Source organism: Hylaeus volcanicus, chromosome 7 (genome assembly GCF_026283585.1).
Source record: "Hylaeus volcanicus isolate JK05 chromosome 7, UHH_iyHylVolc1.0_haploid, whole genome shotgun sequence".
Lineage (NCBI taxonomy): Eukaryota > Metazoa > Arthropoda > Insecta > Hymenoptera > Colletidae > Hylaeus > Hylaeus volcanicus.
Window position 1 is genome coordinate 21,017,390 of NC_071982.1, and position 16,055 is coordinate 21,033,444.

Sequence of the window (16,055 nt, forward strand, 5' to 3'; positions counted from 1 at the left end):
AGCGCGCGTAGACCGTTCGAGCGGCCGCGGTAGCGAAGGCTACGCGCTAGGCGGCAGCGTCAATGTCCTTCGATGCACGTCGAGTCACTTGTTCGCGTACAAGCGCGGCCGCCAGCGCGTAGCCTTCGCTACCTCGGCCGCTCCAACGGTCTACGCGCGCTCTGATTGGTCGGGGTTTTCTCTTAATATCTCCTTAACGAAGCCTCATCCGACATTTTTGCAAAGGAAATTGTTGTTCAGAATCGTCTCAGCTACCCCCTATTTCCGGCTCCTCCCCGACTTTTGGGACACCCTGTATATATATATATATTTTTTTTTCTAATTGCAATCAGAAAAGAGTTATGTCTTGTTACAGTGGGGTTTCCTTTCGATTCCGGATGATTCGTGCACGAAAATCTCATTGGCAGGCTAGTAGTCCGTCTCCGGGTGGCGCTTTGTTTCGGTTTTTGGATGAAATGTTTCAAGATTAAACCACGGTCTACGACGGAATGGATACGGGTTAGATATACGTACATCGTCGAATGCCTTTTGGGAAGTGGGTCGCGAGGTTCGAGCCTCGAATGCGAACATCGATTGTATCGGATTGGTGAATAAAAGTGATTGCTACATACAATGGTTTGCTGTTGTTTTTCTATCGTCAAAAGTGGGATCGACTTGTGCTCGCAACCAGCGAGGAAGTTAATTATTCAAAGGGAAATGGCGATGGATAAGTGACAAGAGTGTAAAAACTTGTTTTTGATCGTTCGGATGAAAAACGATCGCAACTGTGATTTTCCATTATAATGCAGGAAACTGGTGAACATTGCGAGTCGTGTGTCGCGGTGATTCTGGTATACAAGTGTAGCCAGCCCCACCTTTGTTTATTTACTCCACGGGTAGACGAAGCAGGAGAGCCACGATCCCTCTGTACGTTATTAGGACGTTTATATTATTGGATCTATGGGATTCGTAAAAGAAGAAATTCGCAGTCTTTAAAACTTTATATGAAATCCTTTATTGTTAGGATCACGGAAGGACGTGTTTTCGCTACAAGATTCGAACCGAGAGTGAGAGCTTTTTCCAACAGCGCATAGGAAAACCGGCGCCTACGTCGTAGAAGAAAAATACGGCTCGGGTCTGCCACGTGTTTTTCACACTGCCCTCTTCAACACAAATACTGTCAGAGGCCCAAAACTACGATGGCAGCAGAAACGGAACTTTTCCCTTTTGAGTAAACGCAGTGTCCCTCAACTCTAGATTTATTTTTCTTACGTTTACTATGAAATAAACCAACATGTATTTAGGTATTCCTTGGAGTCGAGCGTAAACGACATCGAGGAATATACTCGTTCGTACACCGTCCAGAAGGAGACACTTCGCACCGGGAAGAGTGACTACTTTCTCGACTGCGATTTTTCGAGGACTGGTCTCGGATAACATCGTCCTGCCAATTCGGCGCACCTCAGGCGATCGGCTCGAGAGAGTTTTAGTTACTAGCGACGTTATCTAGGACTCGAATCCGACGAGTACCGCTACGCAACGTAAATGGGATGGAAAAGACTGTGCTGCCCGACCGGGGTCATGTACAGTAAAAATGACCTACGGCTATACGCCGGAGGAAACAGAACCTCGACGCTGTAACATCTGCCAAAATGAAAATGTACGTCTGCCTCTTAAAGCAACGACTTGACGGTCTACACGTTTTTACAACGAATTCGAACGCTGCGATAATGCTGAATATATATCAACGAACTTCGTTATCATATGTCCAAAGATGGCTGTTGGGGAAGAACAGAAATTGCTATTCAGGATGGAAGCTGTTTAGACACTCCTGGAGTTCAAGCTACGAGGGAAAATGATCTGGACCATCGAACAGCTGTTTGCTGTATACGGAAGTCTTTATCTCGAGGTTATACTATTAAATTAGTGTGCGTGCCTCGGAGATACCAAGATATTATTAATAATGGAAGCGAGTAGACGATGCGAGAGGATTTCAGGGTGGATATAGATCAACACGATCGCTACTAAAATATTATATTCTCCATCCATATTCTCTTAAAACCATTTCACCAACGAATCTCCTCTCTGTGTACACCAGTACAGCGGTGCACACAGCTTAAACACGAAAGTGACTTTATTCGGAACGACCGATTCCCGCAACATTCGTCTGGGGGCCTGATTGTTAATACTATTAAATACTTGTATCTAAATACTGGAATTAACGTCATTTGTATTTTAGCGTAGTAAACTCCGGCGTTGAAAAATGTTACTTTTTTTTCAAACGATCGATCACCTTTCGAGCGGTTATGAACGTTGCTGTTGTAAAAATTCTTTAAAGACGTTTCCAAATGAAAATGTGTGCCACGTTAAAAAACAAATTCGTTAGCCTACTTTCTCCTCGGTTAGGTATCTCTCGACCATAAACTACCACCTTAATAAAAATTCCTGAATGAGTGCGATCAAACTTTTCTCTTGCAACACGACCAACTCGATAGCCGATTACCCTGTTCCTGTCCACAACTTTCTCCGCACGTGGAGATCGGTTGTCGGTCCGCAATCCACCGCGCCGAATCCTTTTTGTTCGACAAATCGTGGTAGGTGCGTTCTAGGGTCAGCCGTGTGTTGCGTGGGCGCGATTTCCTGCCTTTCTCTAGAGCCTAAAAAAAAGAAACGAATCAAAAGTTGAGGCACTCGCTTGGGCGGCCACCGTCGAACAGCGACGGTGACGCGAATGCAGGCAGAGGGCAGCGATTTCTCGTCTACTCTGCCGTTGCTTCGTCGCGTATCGTTAACCCTTTGCACTCGAGGCCTTTTTTAAAAGGAGGACTTCGAGAAGGAGGAGGTTACTCAATTCGACATGTATATTTTTATTTAAGACGTTTCTTAGCACTCTGTTGCCACGAATTCTAAGCTATCTAGATTTGAGAATAACGTCACCTTTACCTCATCAACAATCATTTTATTGACACTTCGAGCTCCGAAGAAACGAAACTTAACGAAATTTAAGAGATTAGGTATCGTAGATTTGCTGCGTGAAACCTAATGGTGACTGAGAGTCACCTCTCGAGTGCAAAGGGTTAATTAATGAAATAGAATAATGAAGCAACGAAGGAAGGACGATTTAAGTATTAGAATTTTGCAGAATATAGCAGAGTTCAGCTGACAAGGAAAGCTTTTTAGGTGTCCACCTCCGAATGTTTTGATTTTTGAATATGTCTCAAAGGACCGAGAAATAAGATATACGTATGTTTTTTTTTATATTGGTCCACTTTCATATTTAGGGGGTGAAACGACTCCCTAAAGTTTCAGCTGCGATATAAAATCTGGCCCTGTATTTTGTACAAAATAATCTGTTTATAATAACCTATAATAATAGCCTATCGCAGCTGAAACTTTAAGGAGTCCTTTCACCTCCTAAATATGAAAACGGACCAATATAAAAAAAAAAAGTATATCTTATTTTTCAGCCCTTTAAAACATATCCAAAAATCAAAACATTCAGAGGTGGACACTTAAAAAGCTTTCCTTGCCAGATAAACTCTAGCGTCGATTTAGAATTTCGTCGAAGCGTGGATGTTTCGAAAATAAACACGGGTACTTGTTCTTGCGAATAACGAAAGCTACGGGAAACACGGGTATTCAATTTTTTACGACGATCATCGTTTCTAAAAGAAAGTTCATCCTGGTAGAATTGGAGTTCGATTTCTCATTGGCAACGGGGAAAAAAAAAGCAGCGATGACTACAGAATGAGAGAGAGTGAAAGCTGACGTGTTTGTTCTTTTTCGCTGCTTGGGCGCTGAATACTAATGGCGACACGTAGCGCTCTGGCGATCGAAGGTTACTTTTTCCTCGTGGAAGCAAAGGTCCTATGGAAACTTTGATTGTTTGACTTTTCCAATTAAGCTTCGGCAAGATTTACTACGATGCACGATGTATCAGGATATTGTAAATATTGGAGATATAGGGGCGGTGGAACAAGTGAGCTAGACTTCATTTTAGACACTAGGAACGCTTCCTTGCGCAGGGACCGTGCTAATCTTCTATGTATCGTTCCAATTTTAGTACATGTACTGGCGAAGCAAGTACATTTTAAACACTAGAAAGGACACGTCTGTTGCGTACGAAAGAACCAGCTCGAATTTCGTCACGCAACCGTGTCCTATCGGTCCCATACTTCGTCTAAAGTTTAGACTCTAAACTCTAAACAATCCAAGACGAGACACCCTCTTGACTCGTGTCGCCCAAGGAAACCCGAACGCGCAGCGATGCTTTTTGTAAACGTAAAACTTTCTCCTTCAGGAAGAGAAAATCCAACAGTAAATAATTCGTAAACCGATAATGTCGAACCGAATTGTGAAAATTCGTCAAAAATTCTTCGAGATACATTGAAACGTCCCTAAAGACTACCACGTATACAAACTTGTGCAATCATTCGTACACGGAAAAGTGTCCGGTTTCCCGTCGAATGGCCCAAGGGAGAAATGTCCAAGTTGTTCGATTCCATGTGTTCGTTGTTACTTTTAGCGTTCGTCGATTTAGAGGAAAAATCACTGGAACTAAGTGGAAATGGAGCGTTTCGAGGCAGCGCGCATAGTAAAAGGAGGACAGTGACGGGGAGTGGGTCAGCAAGGGGCGAGACGGGAATAGAGATGGTAAAACTTTCTCCTGTGATCATCCCACTGACCCCAATATCATCCAGTCGAAGATTTCTATGTATATCTGCGATATCCTCCTCCGCTGCTCGCAGATTTCCCTTCTATACGTTTTTATCCTCTCTCGGAATTATTAACCTCCATTTCCTATCCTTTATCTATTCGCTCGGTACCACCGACAGGCACTCGCGGTAAATTCGATGCAGTTCACGAGAAGTGAATGCTATAGCAGGAAGAACGTGGTCTCTCTGTATTAGATACATTCGTATTTTTTTTCAACACGAAAGTGTTTTATATGGATCGGTAGGGTATTGGTGAAAAGTGCGTCGGAAACGTGTGACGAGAAAGCGTTACGTCGCACTTTTTGTCACGGTTGATGCCTCGAGTTCCCCAAACAAAATATTATCGTTGTTGGAGAGGTAAAGTCTGGGTTATAGGTTGTCGTTTAACGACCGAGACTGTCGATTCTTCGCGAGGAAAAAATTATAGCTCCGAGTACTCTGTACTTTGACGCGATACAGGCTCGCTTAGTCCATTTTCTTAGAATCGATTCGATGTTTAGAACTAAACGAGTCTTCCGAAACACTTTCGTGTTTGATCTGCGTGCACCGCTGTACTTGTGTGCAGAGAGGAGGTTCATAGTTCGAGTCAGGTATGAGATTTTCCTATGCTAGCGCAGCTTCCGTGTAGTTTCGAGGCAGGTAATGTACAATTGATTAGTCGGACGTTCTCCCGGAGTTGGAACGGTACCAATTCAATCGGAGTCTCGTCCAAGGTCTCGGATTCATCCGTACGGGTATCTCTGATGCTCGGTTTTCGGGATATTCCAAAATATTCCATCGATGCTATCGCAGGAGTTCCGAGTCCCCTGTGTTCACTACATCCTGAATTAGATTCGGCGGTCTTGCGCGAAAGATGTTGCCGACCGCGATCGAGTTCAAGTATAAAAATATAAGTTTATGTAGCGAACAATGGTAAATATTCGGTAGATAAAAAACATCAAGAGGATCGTTCCCGTCGTTGAGGTGGAATGGACCGGAGCCCAACGGATTACCTAACAATTCGACAATTGAACAAATTCAGCGTGTTATTCGAATCAGAGGACAATTTACCATCCGAAATATTTCCAACGGTCGGCGTAAAGGTGTTAATTTATTTCTGCGACCTCTTCACTTGTGTCTTGCCATCGATGTTCCCCTAACATGTCGATTCAACAATTCAACAAGCCAATTGAACGAATTCAGCGTGTTATTCGAATCAGAGGACAATTTACCATCCGAAATATTTCCAACGGTCGGCGTGAAGGTGTCAATTTCTTCGGATGGTCCGTGGCTTGTATTCGCTGACGCAAAATATCTTGGATCACGCTTCTGGCCACTAGAGAACAAGCACGAGGTTCACTGGCTCGATAACGGCAGTTACTTCGCTCCAGATGAGACGTTCTAGAGAAGAGTAGGTGGGTCGTGTGCGAGGGTTCAACCGAGGGCGGCCGCGGGCGATTGATGACTTGTGACCCACTTTTTAAGGCTTACGACCTAGATGCGAGGGTGCCGTAGCTCGATCTAAGATATCGGGCTTCCTTCCTTTTCTACGGACCGATTACATTTCCCTTGTTTTTCGTTCTTTTACTTTTCCCAGGCTCTGCCGTCTGTCTAGCATAGAAATGGGTTCGAAGCCTTTCTAAAGTAAACGAAATAAAGAAAAACACCTTGCTCGTGTGTACCACGACAGAGAATTACCTAGAATTACCTGGACTTTGATAACAATGAACTTATCGAGGAAATCGATATGGTTTTTTTGTTTTCGCGACAAAGAGTAGAGAAGAAATACGACGGTAAAAGTGGTTCCGGTGGTCGAGAGCACCGCTGACGAAATAAAAATTCATACTCGCCGGTGTACCTTTGAAAAGTTCAGAGAAACTTGGCAAGCAGAGCAACTTGGCTTTCTTCGACGCCTCTCTAAATTGTGACAGGCCGCCCCGTCCGCCGGAAGGAGCGCTATTATGTGTATACAAGCGGAGTACGGGAGTGATAAAGCTTCGTTAAGTGGTATAGCGCGGTGCGGTGCATAGAAAGGCGGCGGCGGCGGCGGGGGGGACAGAGAAAGGTGGGGATGTGTCTCTGTCGGCGGTGAAGTTTGGTAGCGGAGACGGGAGAGAGGTGGGGGATGTTTCTGGCGGCGGTGAAGCGTGGTAGTATTGGCGAACCGGGGGCAGGAGAAGGGTGGGGATACGTCTGGCGGCGGCGTGTGCGGTATACAGCGATGTTGGACCAGCAACGGCGGAGGTGGGAAGGTCCAAGGAGTGGGGGAACCGCCTCGCCGCAGATTGAACCGACAGACGGAGTGGGCGCGTTGCTGAATCGTGCCTCAGTATCGCTCCGACCGCCGTCGACTACGGTTCATTCGTTGCTCCGATGTATCCTCGTCGTGTCGTGGTCGCATAAACCCTAAACGAACCTCGGTGCGAGTGAAACGCGACGCGTACGACGAGATAGCATCGAGAGAGCATCGTTCGGAGTGGTGTCAATTGAACGAATCCCTAATGACAATGGGCTAAACCTGTGCATCGATTCTCTTGATGACAGAGTCCGACAGAGGCCTAGTCTCGACTGGATCTGGGTCAATGGATTATCGTAAACGTATCGCAGCGACGCGTTAATCGAGAACTTGAGTTAAACTCGATGAAGCGTTAACAGACAGCATCCGACGGTGGTGACGATATATAAACGGTGTTCCGGGGCACTGTAAGATGAGCCCTGCCTCCCAAGGCGTCGTAGAGGTGGAGCGTTACATCGGCAGTTGCCTAATATCCTCGAATCGGAGGCCAGGATCGCACAAGGCGGTCGTCAAGCAGCAAGAGCCTTCGTTACACGGAAAGACGCGTTGTTACGGTGGACAGAACCTGATAAACACCGGCGATCAGGTGCAATATGGTCCCGGCGATTGGACAGGCGCTCCTTTGATATCCATGACTAGCCCGCGCAGATGTAATCAGAGGTCGGTTAGCCTACAACCACAACCACAGCAACAGCCACAGGCCTGCGAGGTGTCGACACACCTGCCCAAGAATCCACTCTCCAGGCTAGCCATTCACACACAGGGAGCGCCGTTGATCTTGGCAGGCCGGTTTCCCAATCGCAAGATACATAACGGCGTGAACGGCATCGCCAACGCGCTTTGCAACGCAGCGGTTAGCAGTTACGTTTACGGCAATGGAAACGTGCTGAGATGTCCACCGTCCCGGCCTCAGAGGCTCGCGGACCACGCCAAGAAGCAGCAAGCGAGTACAAAGTCGGACTTGTGCTCGAGCAAAGAGACCGTAGCTGTGGTCGCGATGGGAGCCAACATCGCCAACATCGATTCGTTGAGCATCGCCAGCGACGAGAGTTCCGGATCCAACAACTCCGAGAACAGCCTGCCCCGTATAATAAAGCCACGAAAGCGCAGGAAGAAGGACAGGAAACCGGTCAACAACCTGGTCGCTATCGACGTTGTTCAACAGGAGGACCAGCAACAAGAGCCCGCGTTGGCTGTCGAGCACCCGAACTTAAAACCGTACATGCCGGTCTGTTACGAGCAGCGTTTCGAGGCCTTGCCTCAGATCAGGAACCACAGGAGGCTGCCAATCGGAAGGAAAAACGTGCTGCACGGTTGCAGGGCCCAGACGCCTGGTATACAGGAACCGACGGACGTCAAGCAAAAGCAAACGCACCGGCATATGGAACCGAACGACGTCAGACAGCAGGAGCAAACACACCGTCGCGTGGAACCCACCGACGCCAGACAGAAGCAAACACACCGGCGCATGGAAGCTACCGACGCGAGGCACGAGCACGCAGACCGACATATGGAAGTGAAAGTGCCGGACGACAACAGACTAGTGGAAATTCACACAGTTCCTTCGAGAGGTCACAGACACGCTCGCCAGCCGACCAACAACCTTCCGATGTTTCTGCAGGAATACAGCGAGCTGGCAGGGTGCAGAAACAAGGAAGGGTTAGGGTCGTGCCAGTGTCGGTACTGCGATCCTTCGGGAGTTATTTGGGACGTGGATCAGAACTGTTACTCGCCCTTCTTGACCTCGAGTACCGGCCACTTTCCTCACGTGCCGTTTCTCGCCCGGCCGACTTCGAACTGCCACAATCAGAGCATAGAGAGGCTTAGCGGTTCGGTCCACGAGGAAAAAGACCCCGGGCCCGGTGTTGTTCTCAGACGCAGCTGGAGCGACCCGACCAGTTACTTCAGCGAGGACAACATAGGCGCTCCTAGCAAAGACGTCGGTGTGATCGGTGACCGGTGGCAGGGTGACAGTGGGAAACACAGGACGCTCTGGCACGGGGACACCAGCGGGTTCCTGGCGAATAATCCGGGACCGGGGGCCAATATGCCGAGCAACGGTTTCGTCTGCCAACGGCAGAAGGGTCTGGAGGTCTCCACGGAGATCATCACGTCGCCCAACGGTCACAGAGACCTGGAAATCAAGTTCTATTCGCCCTCGCTGAACGCCAACGCTCCCGACCACGAGAAAATCCTCTTTGCCGAGGTAGTGGACGACGACGAGGAGGATTTCAGCGACATTTGGAGCTATCACGAGTCAAAGTTGCAGCAGGATTTTCGCACGTTGCTGCAAGCGGAGGAATGAACGCGAACGAGAAATTTGTGATTGTGGGAATCTCGAGCGATGGCGATGAGAGATTACGCGCGAGTGAGTGAAAAAAGGTGGTACTGGAAGTTTGAATCGATTTGATCGGCTGGAAAATGAAATCGAGGGATTATGTGAAACGGAAATTTCGCGCCGTTCCGAGTCGAAAATATCGATCGGTGTCGTTTGTACGTTACCGTGCGGTAGCCGAGTAGGCTGTTGCGCGCGACACGAGGCATGTCTCATCGAAACACGAACCACTGCGTGGAATAATACGATGGCCCGATATTTTTCTTTGTATTTAAATAAACACGTAAGAATGTGTGTATCGCGCTCTATACATCGCACGTCTTACTTTATGCAAACATCCAGGGAACATGTAGAGAATCGTTTCGGTTGAAACGTGCTTCCTGGAAGCCATGGAAATAAATGTAAACAAACGATAGCGTGTTATACGCAAAATATCTCTGCGTGATAGATCGATAATTTATTCGTATTCTGCGATTTCACGTTTCTTCTGTAAAACTTCAACTACAAATTTTCTATCGATTTGTACAGAGTTTTTAAATAATTGCTTGCATTTAAATACTTGTTGGAAATGTACTGTACGCTTCTAACGAGAAACACGTTTATTTGCAAAGTTATTTTCCAGGGTAGAAATATTATAGATGAAATTGAGCTTGTTTTTGGAGATACAAGTCTCAGATGGAATAATATCTTCTGTTTACACTTTTTCCTATAATCTCCGCAAAGATCGTTCCAAGAAATTTAAACGCGTTTACGTAAAGTAGGACGTGCATATAGGATCCACGAAAAAATGTTTATTCTTACGTGTATCTCTAAATACGAACGAAAAACATTGGGCGCATTTCTCGTGCAGCTTGAGATTGTTCGCAAAAGTCTTGGACGAACCGTCCTACGTTGCAAACTACGTTTGCAAGATGGCCCGATTCTACTGCCAACAGATATAGGTCGCGTTAGAAAACGTAACGGCTCCTCCAAAATCGCTGTTCGCTCGGCTTGATGTATCTTATGCGTTTGAAAATGATCGTTGGGAGTTTACGCAAGTCTCGCATTAGGTTCGAGGTTCGTACGAAGAGGGCGCCGTCTCCTACTAAATTGTATACCGGTGGCGCCATTTACACGATCGGACGAGTCGTAACTGTATTCGCTTTAGTCGAAGCACGTCGTAACCTACAAAACGTAACACGTAACGTAACGAGCCGACCGACTACGTTTGCGAATAGATCGGCTCGTTCTTGTCAAAGAAAATTTTCCTTGGTCTTTCGGACCAGCGTGAAAAAAACATTATGTAATTTGTCCAAGGGTTTCCAAACTTGGCTGCACTTTACTTGTGACGGACCTAAAATTTTTTAATTTCTTTCACATAATCCTGTAGATTTTGTCGAGAAAAATCCGGAAAGGCTAGTTTTAAGGCGAGGAATCGACTAGTTCGGAAATTATGAGCAAAAAGTGGCATTTTACCGTACTTGACTGACACTTTCGACGCCATGTTGTCTTGTAGCCATACCCTGTCGGTAAAACAGATTCTCGGTGATGACGGAGTACATTATGTACCTATATGTACATTTGGGCCTATATTTTCGGGATTTTTTCTAGAGTACGAATTCAACTTTTGAATCGTCTGTCAAATACGGTCAAAAGGTTCACCTTTAACTGCCCGTAACTTCTGAACCAGTGGATTCCTCGCCTGAAAACTAGCATTTTCGAATTCCACTCGCCGAAATCTACAGGATTATGTAAAAAAAAAAACTTGAAAATTCTAGGTCCGCCAAAGTAAAGTTTAACCCGAAACTTATTTGGCAATCCCTGCTCCGTTTCGGGTAACGTTCGAATCGTTCCAGCGAGCTCCTCGAATGATTTTAGCGCCCTCTGAATTGTTTCGGTGCCCCTCGAATCGTTTCTGCCCCACCTTTAATAGTTCGAACGCCCTCCATTTGCGGTAACGCTTTGGGAAGCCCGGTTTAGACGGTAACCGTAGATTTTAAGGCGATTTTAGGTTACAACCGTTGTCTATATGTGTATAGATGTCGCGCGTTGAACAGTCCACCATTTTGTTTAGCATCGAAACTTACACGATGGCGTGGCAATTTCGAAGACCGAATCGCGGGAAATATTGCTCGTTAGACTTTAAACAACATCGTATTGCTAACGACATTGTTCAGTAATATTTAGCAATATCGCCGATGGCAATATTTCTCTCTTTCTTGTTGTTGTCCTTTACGAAAGCGGCACTACGATTTGCGAGAAAGACGATCGTTGTTGTCTCGATAACATCGTCGTTGGTATATTTTTCACGTATAAAGAAAGTTGCGCACGCTAAAAAGGAAGGAGATGGGGAGCAGAAAATCGAACATTTTTAGGAATCGCCCGTTGTTTCAAATAATTCAGATACGTACCTTTTTGTATTCGTTACAAATATCCTTGTGTGTTTGGAAAATTTCATATGCGACACAAGTTGTAATTTTATCGCTCGACTCCTCTCCCTCACTCTTTCTGAATGTATTTATTTAAAAAGTGGTCGTTCGACGGGACTGCGACGACGATGACGCAACGACGATACACTCTTATCCGACACTTATTCGTCGTCCAGACTACCAACGTCGCTTTAGTACTGTACCGTCTCGAAATACACTGTTTGAAAAAGTGAATAAAGAAAGAATAAAGAAACTCTTCTCAAGTTTCATCGAAACCCAAACCAAACCAGACCTAAACGTCTTACCGATCGAGCGATTCGAAATTTGGCGGAGAGGTTCGACGAAACTGGGTCTGTTCGCGATAAGAATCCTTCGGAAAAAATACAAATCTTTGCGTTCGAAATCTAAGGCCAACGATTAACGCGTCGTTTCCAATAGTTGACACGCGAGTTGTTGGATGAAATTTATGCTTGTAATCGTTATTATGATAGTAGGATAAGCGAGGATTACACGACAGTAATAAATGCGCTTCGTTAGTAATGTTCATTTGAATTTCAAAGAGCAATGTGGGAAAATTAATCTGAATAACGCTTTTTTGTGTTTCTCAACTTGTTATATTGTGGAGTTAATCGATTCGACGAATGAAAAGCTGGTGGAAATAGTGGTATTCTTGGATAAGGATATCAACGCGACCGTACAATCGGTTGCTTCGGTACACGATATTTATGAAGGTACGCTCCACGTTGAACTAAATCGGTTTCGCAAAACTGCTTCGATTCTTGCGAGAAGGATTGCCCTTTAACCGACTATAATAAGCGTCGGGGCCGTGTCGAGGCACATTCTGGCATTATAGCGAAACCTTTCGTGATATGTCAAGAGGAAACCAACGAACGGGATCTCGTTGCACTCCTAGGCCGCTTATATCCCTGGTTCGGTCTACATAGTTTCTTCCATGGAGCGAGCTCTTCGCGTCCCCATTATCGCGTCTGCTTCCCTCTTTCGAAAAGAAAACAATATCTGTCGAGTCTCGAATCCGTATCTCCGCTTCAAAGGAATTGAAGAGCAAAAAGGCGAGGTGTGATTCGACGAGCTTCTCTCGAACATTCTTTCTGAACTTTTCTATCGAAACGATCCCGTACTTTCATTATAAAATTCAATATGCCACTCGAAAGATTTAATAGTTAATTATTAGGTGGTAAATGTCTAGATATTTATGAACGAGGGTGTAAGTGTCGGTGTCGGCGTCGCGTGGTCCGAATGGAATGGAAAGTAACCTAAAATCGGTCCTGCGCGAAACGCGCGAGCGCCGAGTGCCCAACTCCGGTGGACGCGATACACGCCGAATAACGAATGAATCATACGATTTCTCGCCACGGTGAACACATAACAAAATCCTGGTTCACTTTCTCCTCTCAGGCTCGTCCTCGATTACGAGAAGTCGAGACTGTGGCCCTAATTATACGGGTGAGGTGGCAGAGGCCAGTCTAGCGAATAATTATTTTCTGTTTCGGGTTGGCAGACCCCTTTCACTTGCTTATAGAAAACCAGCGCAGGGACGCTGAAATTAAAAACCTTCTTTTCTGTCGTTTTTCTCCCAGCTTTCTCGTTTCTTCAGAGTTCGTTTCGGTATCGATGCACATCGGTATCGATACGATCGGTATCGTACGTTTCGTACGTTTACGGTACTTTATCGCGTCTCTCGTGCCTTTTTCGAAATTTCGTATAAATTTTCTTGGAATGTCGTGCGGTCGAGGTGTGGCAAACCATCGGGCTTCGCTCGGAACAGTGCAGAAACTGTCGTAGATAACGAACAGTTGCGTCCAAATGAATCATCTGTTTCGAAACGGATCCTATTACTCGCGATCTACTCTTTGAACGCGTATCCGTGTCGCTTGCCATCGATCCGATGCCTAGTAACCGTTCAGCACCTGCGAATCCGATTTTCGTTAAAATATCGAATTTCTTTTTCTCGAGTGGCGTCCATCGAACGACGACAATTTTTTTTTACGACCGAGAGAATCGCGCAATGGCACGCGCGACCCTTGCATACCAACGCGTGACGATACTTTTGTGCAGGTATAGGTAACACGAGAAGGCTTACGGCGTGTGCCTTGTTTCCCCTCTCGAGTGCAGACGTCGGAGTCGCCTCTTAAGGTCAACGACTGACAAAAACTCACCGCGGAAGATGTTCCATTTAGGATTGCTCGCGCACTTGGTTTAAAAGTTGCTCAGCTGGGATATGACGGCTAGACAGCATCGATAACCAGCAATAAATCGTACGCTGTCAGGTTCCTTTCATCTCGGAACCTAACCTCGATTTATGATGAACTTACATCGCGCTTCGTTAACGGTTCGGATTGGAACCTTCGCCTCAGGCGTCGACGCGACCTAACGTTTATAAGGTCAGACTTTCCAGTTAGCTAGTGGTGCTTCAGCTTCCTGTCAATATTTCTACCGAGTCGAAATTTTAATACTTTCGTCGTTTAAGCGCCACAAGTTCGTTCCCGAGCTTGTGCATTCGTGCACTCGAAGATTTAAGGAGACTTTACTTTACTTTAAAGAGCCGATTAATCGGTTACCGGTCGGTAAAGTGTTAAACATTGAGATGTCAATATATATATATATATATATATGACATATATACAAAATAAATCTGCGTAAATCTGCGCAGTTGCACGCGTGTCCATTCGATAATTTATGGATTTTCGTCTAACGTAACGAACGTAGAAGCGCGCAGAAAGAAACGATAGAGATCCGACGAAGTAAAGAAAAGCCGAGGAAGAAGTCGAGCGAGCCGGCGCGGCGCGGCGCGGCGCAGACATTGATTAAACTAGGAGCAGTTGCCCCGGCATACCAAGATAATGCTACTAAATTATAGGATGCCATGCCATAAAATGCCTGACGTATCGCAATTAAAGGCAAATCCGAATAAGTTAACCAAGTCCAAGTATCCCCGTTCTGGTTTATCGTCGGTGGGATCATGATAAACCAGAAGGTTCCTACCAACGTGTTTAGCTCTCGTTCAGATGGTATCGCGGAGGTGCCAATGAGCAGGTGTGCATGCTACATGCTGCTATCTTCGCGTCTATCGCTGCCACAGTTATGGGGACGAGCACTCCTATGCGTTTATTTCAATTAAACTTTTCGTTGGCAGATTCGTTTTGAGGTGTGGAATTACCAACCGCCAAGTTCTTCCAACGAATTGTGTTTATTTTTAACCGACTTTGAAAAGGAGGAAGTTACTCGATTCGACATGTATATATATATATATTTTTTCGAAGGAGTCAACATTTCTTTTGGTTCGGTAGTTCTTTTAATTTTCCAAGTTCTTCCTATTTGCGAGGCTAGGCAATAGACGGTTAAACGAGCGTAAAAGGAGTCCGTTTTCGTTTTCTAGTAACGAACCAACCAATTTCTAATCTCGTTTAACACGTTCATGCCGGCATGCATCACCGATGGGTCACACGTTGCGCCGAACAGTGCAATCGGCCGTCTCACGGCGTCTCACGGCGCGCGAACACTAAAAAAACCGTGCCGGCGTCGTCAACGTGTTGATCGACCGTGAAATTTTCTAACAAACCGGCTGCGTCGAAACTAAAAAAAAAAAAAACCTCGGAGATTTTATAAACGTATAAGCGCGAGACAAGTATTAGAAATAACTTTCGTCGAGTATTCGAGTTCTATTCAAAGTAACCAACGTTGTACGCTGTGCTTCGAGACGTAATAGTTACGTAACGATATACTTTGATTCGGTACATTCGATAACTGCCGGTTGCAATTGTTATGTAAGTACGATCGCTAAGTAGCTATGTATGATTTCTTTTAAGAATCGAAATATTGTGTAACGTTAATTGCTACAATTACAATGGTATATAATTCGTGAAAGTTTTGCGACTCTCGAAAGGTTCACTTTTGCCGAATGTAACACGCGTATACAGGGTGTCCGAAAAATGTTGTAACACGTTGAAAGGGGTGGTTCGGGAGGTGATTTGAAGCAACTTTTTCCTTAGCGAAAATGTTGTCCGAGACTGCGTTGAGGAGATATTAAGAGAAAACCCCGACCAATCAGAGCGCGCGTATACCGATGTAGCGGTCGCGCTAGGTGGCCGCTCTCGTACGCTACCGCGGCCGCTCCACCGGCATACTCGCGCTCTGATTGGTCGGGGTTTTCTCTTAATATCTCCTCAACGAAGCCTCGGACAACGTTTTCGCTAAGGAAAAAGTTGTTTCAAATCACCTCCCGAACCACCCCTTTCAACGTGTTACAACATTTTTGGGACACCCTGTATATACAGGGTAGAGGTGATTTGAAACAACTTTTTCCTTAGCGAAAATGTTGTCCG

General features: G+C 45.8%; 2 protein-coding genes, 1 long non-coding RNA gene and 1 other non-coding gene across 5 annotated transcripts in view; 3 read left to right on the forward strand and 1 right to left on the reverse strand.

The window, feature by feature from the left end:
- Positions 1-2,630, forward strand: part of LOC128880460 (uncharacterized) — a 4,395-nt gene extending 1,765 nt beyond the window's left edge. Inside the window, exons 2-3 of the long non-coding RNA XR_008457829.1 lie at positions 356-906; positions 1,004-2,630. This is a non-coding gene — a long non-coding RNA (uncharacterized LOC128880460). The remainder of the gene's footprint in view (positions 1-355; positions 907-1,003) is intronic.
- LOC128880456 (CCR4-NOT transcription complex subunit 6-like) overlaps positions 1-16,055 on the forward strand; it is a 60,378-nt gene that overhangs the window by 4,183 nt on the left and 40,140 nt on the right. The window lies entirely within an intron of this gene.
- On the reverse strand, positions 3,955-4,066 carry LOC128880580 (U6 spliceosomal RNA). Its single transcript, XR_008457873.1, has one exon. It is a non-coding gene; the product is annotated as a U6 spliceosomal RNA (small nuclear RNA).
- On the forward strand, positions 6,959-12,726 carry LOC128880455 (uncharacterized). Its single transcript, XM_054130560.1, has one exon. The coding sequence runs from the start codon at positions 7,382-7,384 to the stop codon at positions 9,272-9,274; it is 1,893 nt and encodes a 630-aa protein (XP_053986535.1). The 5' UTR covers positions 6,959-7,381; the 3' UTR covers positions 9,275-12,726.

Excerpts from the sequence above, each read along its gene's own strand:
- LOC128880455 (XM_054130560.1), top strand. The coding sequence starts at position 7,382 with ATGAGCCCTGCCTCCCAAGGCGTCGTAGAGGTGGAGCGTTACATCGGC.